At 33.6% G+C, this 13949-nt stretch overlaps 1 protein-coding gene across 1 annotated transcript in view; it reads right to left on the bottom strand.

The window, feature by feature from the left end:
* Window positions 1–13949, bottom strand: part of BBS9 (Bardet-Biedl syndrome 9) — a 194357-nt gene that overhangs the window by 106354 nt on the left and 74054 nt on the right. Inside the window, exons 18-19 of the mRNA XM_062505631.1 lie at window positions 10429–10601; window positions 8505–8657 (exon numbers count right to left, since the gene is read on the bottom strand). Of these exons, the coding sequence (XP_062361615.1) occupies window positions 8505–8657; window positions 10429–10601 (326 nt within the window). The remainder of the gene's footprint in view (window positions 1–8504; window positions 8658–10428; window positions 10602–13949) is intronic.

Raw genomic sequence — 13949 nt, 5'->3', positions numbered from 1 at the left:
TCTCTGGTGGATCTTCCCACACAAGAACATTTTACTGCTAATCTCTTTCTCGTGATGACTGTGCTGTTTCCTGCTTTTACACATGTCTAACTCCCTCCACAAAACAAAAAAAAACCCAAAAGCCTTACTGATAATGTGAACAATTTTACCTATTTGTCCCACAAACTGACTAACCTGTCAGAAGACTGTCCCACACTGAAGTATGTAATTGCTACCACTGACCAAAATACAGAAGAGTTTTGCCAGTAATCCTAATATATGCTTCCCAAGCACAGCAAACTACTTTCAGACATTTTTGGAATAAATATCCTAATAAAAAGAGGCTTTGATGATATAGTAAGTATTCCACTGTTAAAGTAGAATAAGTCTTAAGGAAATAGAAACATTAACATTATTTGATCAGTAAAACTGAGAATTTTAATTATATATAATAGCCAACAAGCTGCTTTTAGTGGCTATGAAAAACTGACATTTAGCAGAAAAAGCAATAAAACACGAGAAGTTAAATATAACTCCTCCAAGGAACAGCATATTTATTCGCGCCAAAACGACCTAATTTATACTATGGGTGTAGCTCTCATTGACATTATCAGGGGAAAACAGCTATTACAGGAGAGAGTGTGATACAGCTCAGTATATGAGTCATGCATGATAAACCCTAATGGTTTTGCTTTGAGGTAAAAGTTCTTACTATTCAGGTAATGAATCATTCCCAAAATGTCAAGTTCCTGGGGCCTTGTGTGCCAGAAGTGCCTGGAGACAGAATACTCAATCATGAACGATCACTTTTGAGATTTTTATCAACTGATTAATAAGCAAGGAAAAGAGTAAGGGGGTTGGAAAAAGAGTTAATGGGCCTTTAATGACATTCTCCATGTTTTAGTGAACAGAACGTACTGTGTTTTATTTGCCACTGACTACAAATCAACAACTATCCAAGCGCTCCCCACATTGCAAGTGTTAAAATACTGCAAGGAACAGTACTTTGCCTTTCAAAACATTAGAAAATTATATTTACTTTAAAAATTGTAATGAACATATTTACTTTGTATTACACCTAATAGTGTAGTAAATTACAGATTAAAAAGTAAGAGACTGGCTTCCTAATCAGTAAATGGGAAAGAGATAAGGAGAAAAATTAGGAGATTATATTTTTTCTGTAGTATTTTAGGTGCTGGACCTTTAGTACCATTATAGAAGTAGAAATCTGGATTTTATATAGACAATACTAAAAAGACACCCAGGAACAACTCTAAAGACTAAAATATGAAGATATTATTAATTATGAGTAGTTATAGATATGTGCACATCAACATGAATATTGACATCTAAGGAGGGCAAAGACATCTGCCTTCAATATATTTTCCATCTTTGTGCTGAAATCATTATGAAAATATCAAAAGAAATTACTTTATATAACAGTCTGAAACAACCAAGGATTACTAATTTAGGAGTATTTCCAGCTTCCTTGAACAAAAAAATCTGTCTAGCCAGAAACCAGGTCAACCATCTGAGTCTTGAACCAAGAACCAGAAATGACAGATTCAAAAATCATATGTAAGGATATCACTGGATAGTTGGGGAAATCTTACACTGAGAGCAGAGAAAAATGGGAAACAAACAGAAGCAAAGAGGGGAGAAAGGAAGCACAAACATAGCAATGAGATCTAGATCTCTTGCTGAACAGATAAAAATAACTTTGGGCCTTCCAGTTGGAGTGTCTCTCTTTTCCACACACCTGTGAGTATTTTTCATGATAACAAGAAAATTAATGTACACATGTACATTTAAAAATTCCTTCACAGAATTATAAAGTACTTTAATTGTCAAATAGACTTCTTTCAGTAGAGGGGGAATTCAGTACCAGGAACTGGACAAAACTTCAAGAGCTGAAACCAGTTTGAGTTAACTGGACTCCAGAAAATTCTGAGAGGAGAGATAGAAGATCAAACCTGGAGCATATACCTAGGACCAAAAGACAGAGTGTCTGAAGTACTGCTTGGTACAGCACCCAACAGCACAGCAAAAGACTAAGAGCTGCAGAGAATGGTGCAGACAGTCACAGAAATGTTCCACACTAGCTGAAAGACAGGAGATGGAGAACCATACCCACCTCAGATCCACATAGATGTTTTAGTGCAGTACTACAGGAAGGTGTATTAATACACCTTTTTGTTTGACTTTGACACAGGCATAAAGCCTTCAGATAGCATCACATTCACATCTAGCTGATGCTGAACCCAGGTGAACCAGATGTGTGACAACACCCCCACCAAAAGGCAACCCTTGGACACTGGGCCAGAACGCCATGTGTTATAACTAGGCTCTCAGGAAAACTGAGGGCTTAAATCACCTAATGATCTGTTCTGAAAAGTGATCACAAGTGTTTGACAAGGAGGACAAAATATGCTAACTTTTAGATATTTGTCAGCTGTTAATTGTTTTTTATATGATGTGCTAAATTTCAGAGGAAATCATATGATTTAGAAGGTACAATTCAGAATCAATTAGTTAGTTCTCTCAATCATGTAATGATTTACACCCAAAAATAATTTTGCCTGACAGTGTCAAATACTCTAAAATGGACAAGAACCAGTACACAGTATTTTAATACATAAAATATTGCTTGACAAGGTTTCAACACTCTTGCTTAATCACAAATCACAACAAAAGAGGCATAACATGTATGATCAGTAACATTGGGCTAAAAATTTCTTACAATTCTCTGGTTAAGTAAGATGTGCTCAGAAAGATTCTAAGTTCCTTTAAGTTCTGTCCAAAATTCAGTTTAATCACATATTCTGGTGAAATCTCAAGAAACATAAATATTTAGTGCACTTCCCTCAGCCTTCTACATTTGCTCAGAGATTAAAAAGATTATCTTTTTCTCCATACATTTAGTTTGGAAAGTTTGTTCTTTTTTTTTGGAGGCTTTTCTAAAAAAAAAAAATCAGCTAACTGTTTAACATGAGCTATATTTTCTTTGAGCTGCAAATCTGATCTTACATGCTTTAGTGGTCTGCTGCTTTAAATATTTTTCCTTCTTTGAGAAAAAGAATGCCACAAAGGTAGCTTTAGATTTGATTACCTAAACATCAACTTTTAAGATTAGAGGCCAGAACAGATCCTGTCATGTAGTACAGCTACTCAGTGTCATTCTGAAAATTATATGGGATTGAAGAGTTCCAAAAGGATCAAAAAAGTTGCAAAAAAACAAGTTCACAAAGTTCTGAAAAGATATGCACTTTTCTTCATGACTTCCATATGAAAAAGGCAACTCCTGTGACATTACTAATTAAGAGAACCAGTGCATTCATTTAGAGACATCTGGATTCCAAATACTTTGCAAAAATTCACTTGTTTATTCAGAAGTCTCTACTGAATGCTCTAAGATGCCCAGCTAACATCCGGGACTGTATATTAAGGGATGGGTCACATGATAGACCTCAAGGAAAAGGGCTACATTTATAGGTGGATGAAGCTTTCTCAGTAACATGCAACAAATTCCTATATGGTTTACTGCCATGCAAGTAATTAAAATGAATCCTCCTGATGGAATTGCCTTCTTTATTCTAAATGAGGAATCATGAGGTCTCTACCTGGAAACAACTGTATTTGTTGATGACTTTTAACAGACTGATGATAAAAAACTACACTTAGTTTCCAGTAGGGAGAACAGATGAAGGAAGTCACACTGGAAAACAAATCTGTAGGAATTGTGTTATTTACTAATACCTTAAAAGAAAAACCCATAAGCACTTCTTGAAATCAGCAAGACTATTTGGAAGCTTTTCCACTTGTTTCAAGAAGAGTTTTTAGGTGAAAAATTTCCATGTTCATTTAGCTCTTCAAGATGCAGTTCATATACAGAACTTACAAGATAAGATAAATACAAACTGTGTATTAAATACAGAAGAATAATCTGGACAGCTTTTAATGGTTTACTGAGTAGGATCAGGAAATCACATTGAAAATTACCTTATTACTACTTAGAGCAAAGTATTTCTGAGATAGGTTATTCAATACTCATATAAATAAGATGAACACAGATAAATAGCTGAATTAGGAGAAAATAAAGGAAGCAAATTTTCAGCATCAATTTGTTCTGGTTAGAAAAGTGTGTTAGGTCCTTTCACTAACGGAAGATCGTCTCAAATTTATAAAGTACTTGAAGGAAAAGCTAAAATGTATCACTGATCTTTTTCAAAAGACCCAATCTGGAAAATACGTACTTCTTAAGTCAAGATGTCTAAGGCTATGGAACTGTGCTGGCCATTTATGCCAGATTTGTTCTGTCAGTCCATTCCTAGTAACTGTCATTTCCAATGACCACACAAAATTGTACAGTAATAAGAAGAGCCAGAAATCATTCCCTTCCTCTACATGGTTGGGTTTATTTTGTTTGTTTGTTTGTTTGTTTTTTAATTAGCAGACTGGGAGAGAAACACTCTTTACTGAGACAGAGGGCATCATCCCTCTTGTCTGGGTAGGTGGCTGCTGCCAGTCAGCACTAATTCATGCGCTGGCTTGACAGTGCACAAATAAGCAACTGTCAGAGGGATACTGGGGCCAAGGGTAAAAGATAAGATCTCATCATTAGAAAGCACAAGAAAGTCAATAGTTTTACAGGGTGGAGAATAAGAGACCTAAGATCATGGGGAAACCTGAGGTACTGCACAACAGTGCCATCAAAGAATAGGAAGGGAACTATACTATACATACTGGAAGTGTGAGGCTACAGGGAAAATCATGATTTGTCTTGCTTTTTCTGACTTTATTTGTAATACAAACAGAAGCAATGCAAGGTAGAAGTGATTGCCTTATAATTACATTCTTTTTTGTAAACTGAAACTGCTTCATCTTATCTCAGATTCATGTTTTAAGTATTTAAAATTGGTTAGTTAAAGAACAGTCAGTGTCCGTGGAGAACTCCACCCCATATTTAAAATTCATCCGTCTTCTTCCCTAAAAAAAATGTAACTGTGGCAGGGTTCCAAACAGGGTTAAATACAGCTTACAGGTAATATTGCTTATATTCAGTAGGATAAAATCCATGTGGGTTGAAATAAGAAATTGAAGCATCTCATTTTTATGATATTTATTAATTCCAGCTTGTGCCTGAAAATTCAAGTAATATTTGCCAAGAGTCAATGCATGAAAATTATGATTTCAGGGTAAGAAGCTGCAGCCACTGCCAAACTATGAATATTCTTTCCATTACAACAGAAAACACGTAGACATAAAAGATTATTAAACTGCACTTTCAAGCAATATCATGTCTCTAGTAGGGGAGCATTATAAAAAGTACATGCTGTTTACAACAGCTACCATAAAATTTGCTGCAATTTCATTTCATATTTTACGTCCTTTAAACTACAGAATATAGATAGAATCTCAACTACCATTCAATGGCTTTTAAATGTATCTAATTAAAATCCTTTCTTAGAGCATGCACTAGTAGCATGTCCAAGTGTACTGCTAATTTTTTTACCAGATCAAGAATTTCATAGGCATATAAATATCATCTATCGCAAATTGATTTTTTTCATTATTTTCATAGCACCTTGCTACAAACCTTCCTCAAAGATCATAAGAATAACATTTCCTATTTCAAATGTTCAAGACTACTATGCATATATCAGCTTTCCTTTTCCTTCCAGAATGGAACACCTGATGTCACTATTTGTAAATTTTTGTTAACACTCACTTGAATCTATGTAGATCTAAAATACTACTTCAGAAAGTCAAATTCTAGAAGAAAATGTAAACAGGACTATAAAACCAAAAGCAAGCTTTTTGTCATTGCAAATACTGATGCCGGCTTACACATTTCATTACTGTCAAGATGGAAAGTAAAGCTAAAGTTTCCTTACAATCCATCAATCAGTAATTTTATTGGGGCACTAAATATAGCCTGCCTTGTTGGCAACGTACAAGGATTAATGCAAAAATTACTTCATAAATAGAAATGTTTTTTACCAGGGAATGAAATGCAGCTTGATTAATTTTCTCTAGTTTGACATCTATAACTTTGACATGCACTGTACAGTTACCTACCTATCACATAAACACAACTGTTACTTGAAGTTTAAAATCTGAAAATTAACACTTAAAATCTATTTCAGTTGTAAAATTTGACTCGTTCAGAAATTCATAGCAATTTGCAGGTGGGCAAAGAAACCATACAGAACATGTTCAAAGTAGGTATTTATCACACCTAGACAATGAAACTACATGAGTTGAATATACATTATTTTGTTTGTATTTAAAAGGTTGTTCATAAAAAGGTTGTACATCTGCAAGGAAATACAGGCAGCAGTACAAGGCATCATTATAGCCCTGTGGATTTGCAGAGGTTATAATACTAAAGCTTCAATTTTTAAAAAAGCCCTACACTATAATAATTATTCAACTAAGAATGTAATTCATATAGTGCCCAAGTCCTGGAGATTCTGTGTTAAAAAGACTAATAAAATCACACACTCAATAACTGGAAACCCGTTTCTGCTCTAGATGAAAATATTTGGAATACACTATAAAACCAAAATATAGACATTTCCCTTCTAAGTACAAAACACAGTGTTAGAATTAACAAAACCTTGCTTCTCACATAACAACTACTTTAGTGAAACATGAGGGAATAAAACAAGGCAATATTTTTCTTTTCTCATTATAAAAATATTTAACATAAGTGAGGAGATGAGATTCTCCAAGCATTATGAAAACATAAAAAGCATATTTATTTCAATGTCAAAAAGCTACATGCGTAAATGAGACTTTGTAATGTTCATATTAAACAGCCTCATTATTCCTTTTCAGAAACACATTTATTGTATTTTGAATGTTTCAACTATTTGCATTAGACATACTTGTTCAAATAAACACAGAGTATGATTCTGAATTAATTAAAACAAGGTCTTCTCTAATACAGAAAATGCAACATTGAGCAATTTAATTTCGCCCCCAGGGAAGAGTCAGTATTAAATCCTACCACAGCTCTCACTTTCAAAACAACACATGCAGCAGCGGAGTCTCTATGGCAATGACCATTTTACAATACTTTGTTTATAATATAATAACAATAACAACATCTCTTACTTGGAAGGGGATTCCCACAGAGAAAAGAAATTACAAAGGAAATCTATCAAGAAACCTACCAAGTTTAAATAATTATGACAAAATGTAAACGTTTGTTCTTGGAAGAGAAATCTTCCTCATTTTTCTTTCAACTACACTAACTACAATTCAAAAAGCCTACAACAGTAATGCTAAGAAAAGCACCCATCTAATGTTGGTTTGAAGGACTTTATAAAATAACCTTTGGCCATATGCATCTACTTCAACAACTTGACTTTTGCCATATTCTCAGCATTCAGCTTTCAAATCAACTACACAAGAAAACTGCCAAGCACATCCCAGTTGCTCTGAAGTTTATAAGCAAAAAGTTCTACACAGCAAAAGCAGACTCAAGAAACTCACTTATGTTAATCTTTCAGGCTTATATAGTCATGCCATTTCAAAGTGCTAAAGAATAACCCATCTAGCACAATACTTAGTATTTATCAAAGCAACCAGAAAATCCCCACTTTCAAACTCAAATCATCTCATGCGAACTCGTGTGAACTCAGTATAGACTGGAATATTACTGTGAACTCAGTACAGACTGGAATAAAAGCAAATCTGACTTACATATAAGCATGCATGGAAAGGCAATTTTCTCCAATTTAAAGAAATGTTTTCTTGGATGAAACAGTAGGGGAAAATACTTTTCCTTAATGCCTTTGGATTTTAGTTGTTGTGATATATAGCACTGCAAAGGTAAGTCTTTTTTCTAGTAAGGACTCTAATTGTGACTCAGCTTCTCGAACAAGGCATGTCAGAAAGTAAAATCAGATTCTCCAACAGAAAAGCACAAAACATGTAAAATAAGCTCTTTACAAAGGAGACAAATAATGAAAAAGTATCCTAAAGCAACACAGGAGGCAGGAGGAAAAAAATGGTTAACTCTTTGTCCAGTATGGGGATGGTTTGGGTAGGATTCTGTTTTAAAAACACTCTTCTTCCGCAGATATCACATTCTGAAATGATTAGAACATAAATCCCCATAGGAAGGACATGGTTAGTCTCAGACAATTTTGTTGTGAATGTTACACCAGCCAAACCATTCCACCAGTTTACAGTGTACCATAAAATATTTACACAGACTATGAATGATAAAATGTTTTCACATGAACTATAAAATATTTACACTATCAACATCAGTTAGGAAAGAATGATGTACTGTCAAGCTGGTATGACCCAGGAGTAAAGATTTAGTGGTCACAGATTAAATAAAACTATTGCAAATCATCTGGAAAGTTACAGGGACTATTTGGTTAAACAAATTACTGCTTCCTGGTCTCTTGGATGGTAAATGCAACCAGGAAAGCATAGCTTATATGCTTTAAGCCAGGTTTTACCAACAAGATAAAGAAAGGTTAGGCTCATAATCAAACTGCACTGACCTCTCTGAATGTTCCTTCTAGCAAGGTGTCCAGATGTTGAAGAGGAGCTGGAGTTTTGTCTTTGAATCGTGTCAGCAGTCGCCGCTCAATAGCTCGAAACTGTACAGCCCTTTCAGATAACAGCTCCTGATATTTCTCAGCATTCAAACGTAGCTGCAATTTAAGGGTTTTCAAGAATTCAGGTTAAGGCTCATATACATGTATGCATGCACATTCCAAATGAAATGGGAGAAGGGAAAATTTTTGAGACAGAGTGAAATTCTCAAATACGATTTAGTTTATGGCACTTTCATACTTTACACACCTTGTAAAGCTTAATACTTTCAAGAATTATCATTTGCCACTGTAATCAAAACTAATTGTCAACAGCCATAATAACCTGTGGAAAGGCATAAATATCTCATCAAGAAGCCTATTAACAAGACTGAAATGTCACAACCAAGACACAAAGGCTTCTTCTTGGTATGGCGTACTATTTACAACACATATACAGTGTACTGGACTTGATATTCACTGCAGTAGAAAGCAAATGGTTATTCCCTTAGCATGAACAGAAGTACTGAGCTCTGTACTGCTTGAATGGTCATCTGTTTATGAAGCTAAATCCTTTTTCCCTTTATCTGTATTGATTAGCTAACAGCAACAAAATTCCTTGAAGTGTTCAAAAAAAAAAAAACATTTAAAAGATAAAATTATTAAAAGATAAAAATAGGAATTTTTATTATCTGGGCACTTGATGTACATTTTCCAGTATATGCCTCAAAAATAAAAATTACTAAAGATGAGTCTTGCAAAAAGCTGTGATACCTCTGTACAGCTTACATAATAACTAGCAGAAGAAACATCAAGAAACACAGCTTTCCAAAAGCAAGCGAAAGTGCCACATATTGAAGAGAAAAGGTACGTTTCTTAAATTTACATACAAGATTATATTTTAAAATAAGCAAATGCCATTCTGTCAGTACATTATTATGAAAAACAGTTCAAAGGTGCTAAGGGAAAACAAAACACTATGAAGTTTTACTAGAAGTAGTAGGAAAACAGGGACATCTCAGGTAAGGGATTACTCAGGCAATATTGTCCTAAGCCTGCCAAAAAATAATGTGTTAAAACTAACAGGGATGGAAGCATAAGATAGATCATTTGACATTTTTTAGACCAGATAATTACAGAAAAAATTCAGAAATTTCAAAGGAGCCAGCTGCAACATAAATTAGCACCTCAGAAACCACACCTGTATTTCAAACTTTATTCTATTTAAGCTTATTATACAATCTAAAGAAGCCTAAGTTTAAGGTATTTCTATAATAACAGTCACTTTTAAAAAAACAACATTTTTTACTCTCAAATCAGTTGAAAGAAAATAGAATAACTATTCGAGAGCTTGAAATATGGACCAGGATCTATAGACCATCTTTCTGTGTCATGACAGCTACACTTCCAGATACAGAAAATCTGGCAGCATGAAAGAACATCCAATAGTATTTCTCATTCTTGCATACGTATGTTCTTGCTTTAGCCCAAATACATGAGTTTAATAGAAATTTTCAAGTAGCTATTCTCTTTTTTTCTTGGAAAGGTATGGGGGAAAGAATGCATTTATTTTATTTTATTTTATTTTATAAGCTATTTCTACAAGCTAGCTGAACTACTGGAGATTTTTCATTGTCATCTGCATGGCCAAACAGAAAAAAGTAATTACATTTCTTTTATTTCTGATCTGGCAAACTTCCTTGAGTCTTCAATGCTACTTCTACAAGGGCAGGGTTTTTTTTAAATCTGAAGGGACATTCCCTCAGATACAACTTTGTATTTTCTGAAAGCCAAATGCCTGTGATACTATAGTTGTAATCTGATTAACCATTAGAGTAAAATCCAGTTTTAACTAGGAGACCATTAGCAATTCACATATTATGTAACATACCTCAAAATGTCGATCAATTAGTTCAAAATATTCTTGCAGGGGAATTGAACCAGAAAAGGTACATGCAAAATCCTTGCAGTTTTGCTTCTTGAAATGCTCTTCTAGTCGGTATATGAGCTCTTTTGTTACCAGCCAAAGGTCTTCCAACTCATCACTCTGAATCCTGTATCGTTCTTTTGAGTACAAGAACGAAAACGAGACTATTAAACACGGTTTTCAGACACTTAAATTCATTATACAATGGTTTAGCTAACAAGCAAATAGAACTTGCTAACTGTATCCAAAGTTTACATGAGATTTTCTTAAGACAGGTACATTCACTATTGTTAAAGAAATACTTGTATTTTATTGACTGTGCTATGTTTCACCTTAAATTCAACTAATATTAGTAGAAAGTGACTCTTATCCAGCTATATACTATGACTTTGTAAAAATGGCTCGGAGTAGAAATGAAAAGTGTTAATATAAACTGAAGTGAAAAAAACAACCTGTTAGCTAGTGTTATCTGTCCCAGCAAGTTCATTTAACTCATCAGATTTTAGTGAGTTTCAAAGTACCAGGCTAGTGGAATGAGATTTTATTTCCAGTTCATATTTGTATAACCCTCTTTCCAGCTTCTAGGGAATCAGAATTAACTAATATTAATATTAATTTAATTAACAGAATTAACTGATATTAAGTAATAATTGTTGAGAAACACATTGTGGAAAATCATAGTAGCCTTTCAACTTTAAATTTTTCACATAAAGCATTTTCAAACACAAGTTCCTTACATCTTCTCATTACACATCTGCCATTAACTAACAAAAAACAGATAGATAGAAAGGCAGCTGTGAGGATTTGACAAAAAAATCGTTCCTTATTTTTTGCCCTTGTTTAAAAGGTCCATGGTAAATCAAATTCCAGAATTCTTTTAAACCTCAATGTACTTATTTTAAATTTTCTCAACGTTAGTAATTCAGATTGTTTGACATTACCACTGGCATCATTCCCAGGATACATATTTCACTGAATACAGAATGATAAATTCTGTTTATAGTGTTAACAGGAAAGAAGAAAGTTTTATTTAAAAACACGCCTGTTAAAGAAAAGAACATCATCTGCTAAAGATAGCATTCTACCTAATATCCATTTTTTTTAAATACTCACAATGTAATGGCTGGACTTAATTGGATGTATCATCATACTTTGCCTTAAGTGATTTTTCCTTGACAGAAATTAGCTCAGATGTTTTCAGGCCAAATCTACAGTCATTCCATTTATAATTGACATATCTAATACATTAATGGTTTAAAATGAACTAAACTAATTTCCTCCAAATTACATATTTAGTTTTCATACACTGTTTGTTGGTCAATACAAATATAATATAATTTTACCATGGCCTGAGTAGAGAACATTGCAATAATTTGCTTTATGTGATCTTCCAAGGCTCAAAAAAGACAAATTAGATTTAGAAATGTTACAAAGCTGGGAATGTGGAGTTAAACTAAATATATGTTTTAAGTAGAAATACAGTAAAACAGAAGAAAAAAATAACTGTGCTTCTGTTTATCCCATGCTTTTATGATGGTTAATCAGCTTGTATTAGATTTTAGTTAAAATAAGCTCCATTACAGAAGATTACAACAGTTTTTCAGAAAATTTTCTATCAGAAAAGCAGGAAACTGATGGGCACCAATAGATTAAATAAGTTACAAAGTCTTTTCACATTACAACCAGCCGTCCAAATAGCACAACCTTCATTAGGAATAGCTGTTCTGCCAGTAGGAAGTTTAGAAGATTTCACTTCTCAGCTAGAAAATCCACATCAGAAGAAAATAAAACCAGCCACAATTAGCAGCCAAGTCTTCCTTATACTTCAATTAAAAGACAGTTTTAAAAAATTCAGCCAAAAAATACCACCATAAAGTCTTAATCCAGCTAGTGCAAGCTACTTTTTAATATATATTTTCTGTCAAGATGTACTTCAGGCAGGTCTTCTATGCAGCAGTCTTGACAAGTTGAAGTAATATCTTCAATTGCTACACTGGTCAAAATAGATTAGCTAATATAATTTAAAATTATAATGAAAATAAATGCTGTTCCTGTTAGCAGCTTCAGCAATGAAGCCCAGCTGAACCTGATGACCTTCATTGCCACATGCAGCTCTTCCCATTCAGAACTTAAGGTTCATTTGATAAAGAATATTGGAAAAAGAGGTCTTCTTCCATTGTCCATGTTAACCTCCTTTCATGGAAAACCAGAAATAAAGCTTGATCTTAAAAACTTATTTTTCTTTTCTGAAACACCATTTCTTCTAGTCAAAATTTATTTACACATATGAGTTTCCTTTTGAAGAACACTTCCTCAACTAAAATGATACATATGCACTTTCAAAAAGTATAAGCTCAGTGTTACATACCAGAGTAAGTACCTACCAAATAATACATAATTTCATCTACATTCATTAGTTTCACAGATCTATTAGTCAAGCACAATAATTTCAGTATTGTGATATTCTACCAAACAATGCTTTTGTATTATCAATAGCCTCTGTTTATAAAATATTCTGAATTATGCTTGACTATAAGAGTTTTTACAAATATTTACCTCTAAATAAGTTTTAGTTAGGTAACATTTCAAATGAGCAAATTCCCCTTAAGACCTCTAACCAACTCAGTTCAATGCATGAAGCAGATCCTGGAAACAGGCTGCTAACATAGAAAGTGACATCATACTACTCATTTATTTTCTAAACTTAGGATTCCCATACACAGTAAATGAGTAGCCACACTAAGAGAAGCAGATATTATGAAGCTCCTTTGTAAATTGAACTTCACAAGTAAAGCAGTGTGGGAAAGTTTATTCTAAGACTGCAAGCGTCACTCCTAGCTGGTGAATAAACAAACCTGAGAGGAAAAGATTGAGGACTGGGGGTAGGGGTGTGTGAGATGAAAAGTGATGGCCTTCAGTAGAAGCTAAAATATATTCATTACATAGAAACAAATTTGTCCTTACAGTAATCAGATTTAACAACTATGCAAGAAAAAGATGTAAACTGCAATCCAGGAAAAAGTTATTTGTAAATCCTTTCAATTCTTTACTTTTTAAAAATTATCATTGTACTTCCAGTTTAGTTAAAACTGTTTAAGATCTCCTATTCAAAGAAATATTTTTTTAAAAAAGTAACACTTAAACAGCATGTAAATAATGCATACAAAAAACAATACAGGTAGATTTGGCCCTTAGAAATGCAAAATGATTCTTGGTACAATGAAAATTATTCTCCAGATGATTTTAACACATATGATTACATTATAAAAGGTATTACATATTATCTCATAGCTCACAGCTGACCCCATCAATATTTATATAGCCCATCACAAATATGGATTTCTGAAAACAGTAAGGAATATTATCCCTGTGTTGAAAAAATTTCACATCAACAAAGCAAACTGTGATTTTTCAGTCAAAGCAGTTTCTACAAGCATTCACACGGTGCTCCAACTGAACACTCTGCAGTGCACAGTTGCTTTTCT

The sequence above is a fragment of the Cinclus cinclus genome, chromosome 1 (assembly GCF_963662255.1).
Source record: "Cinclus cinclus chromosome 1, bCinCin1.1, whole genome shotgun sequence".
In the NCBI taxonomy this organism is placed as follows: Eukaryota; Metazoa; Chordata; class Aves; order Passeriformes; family Cinclidae; genus Cinclus; species Cinclus cinclus.
This window is presented reverse-complemented; position numbering and strand designations above follow the sequence as displayed.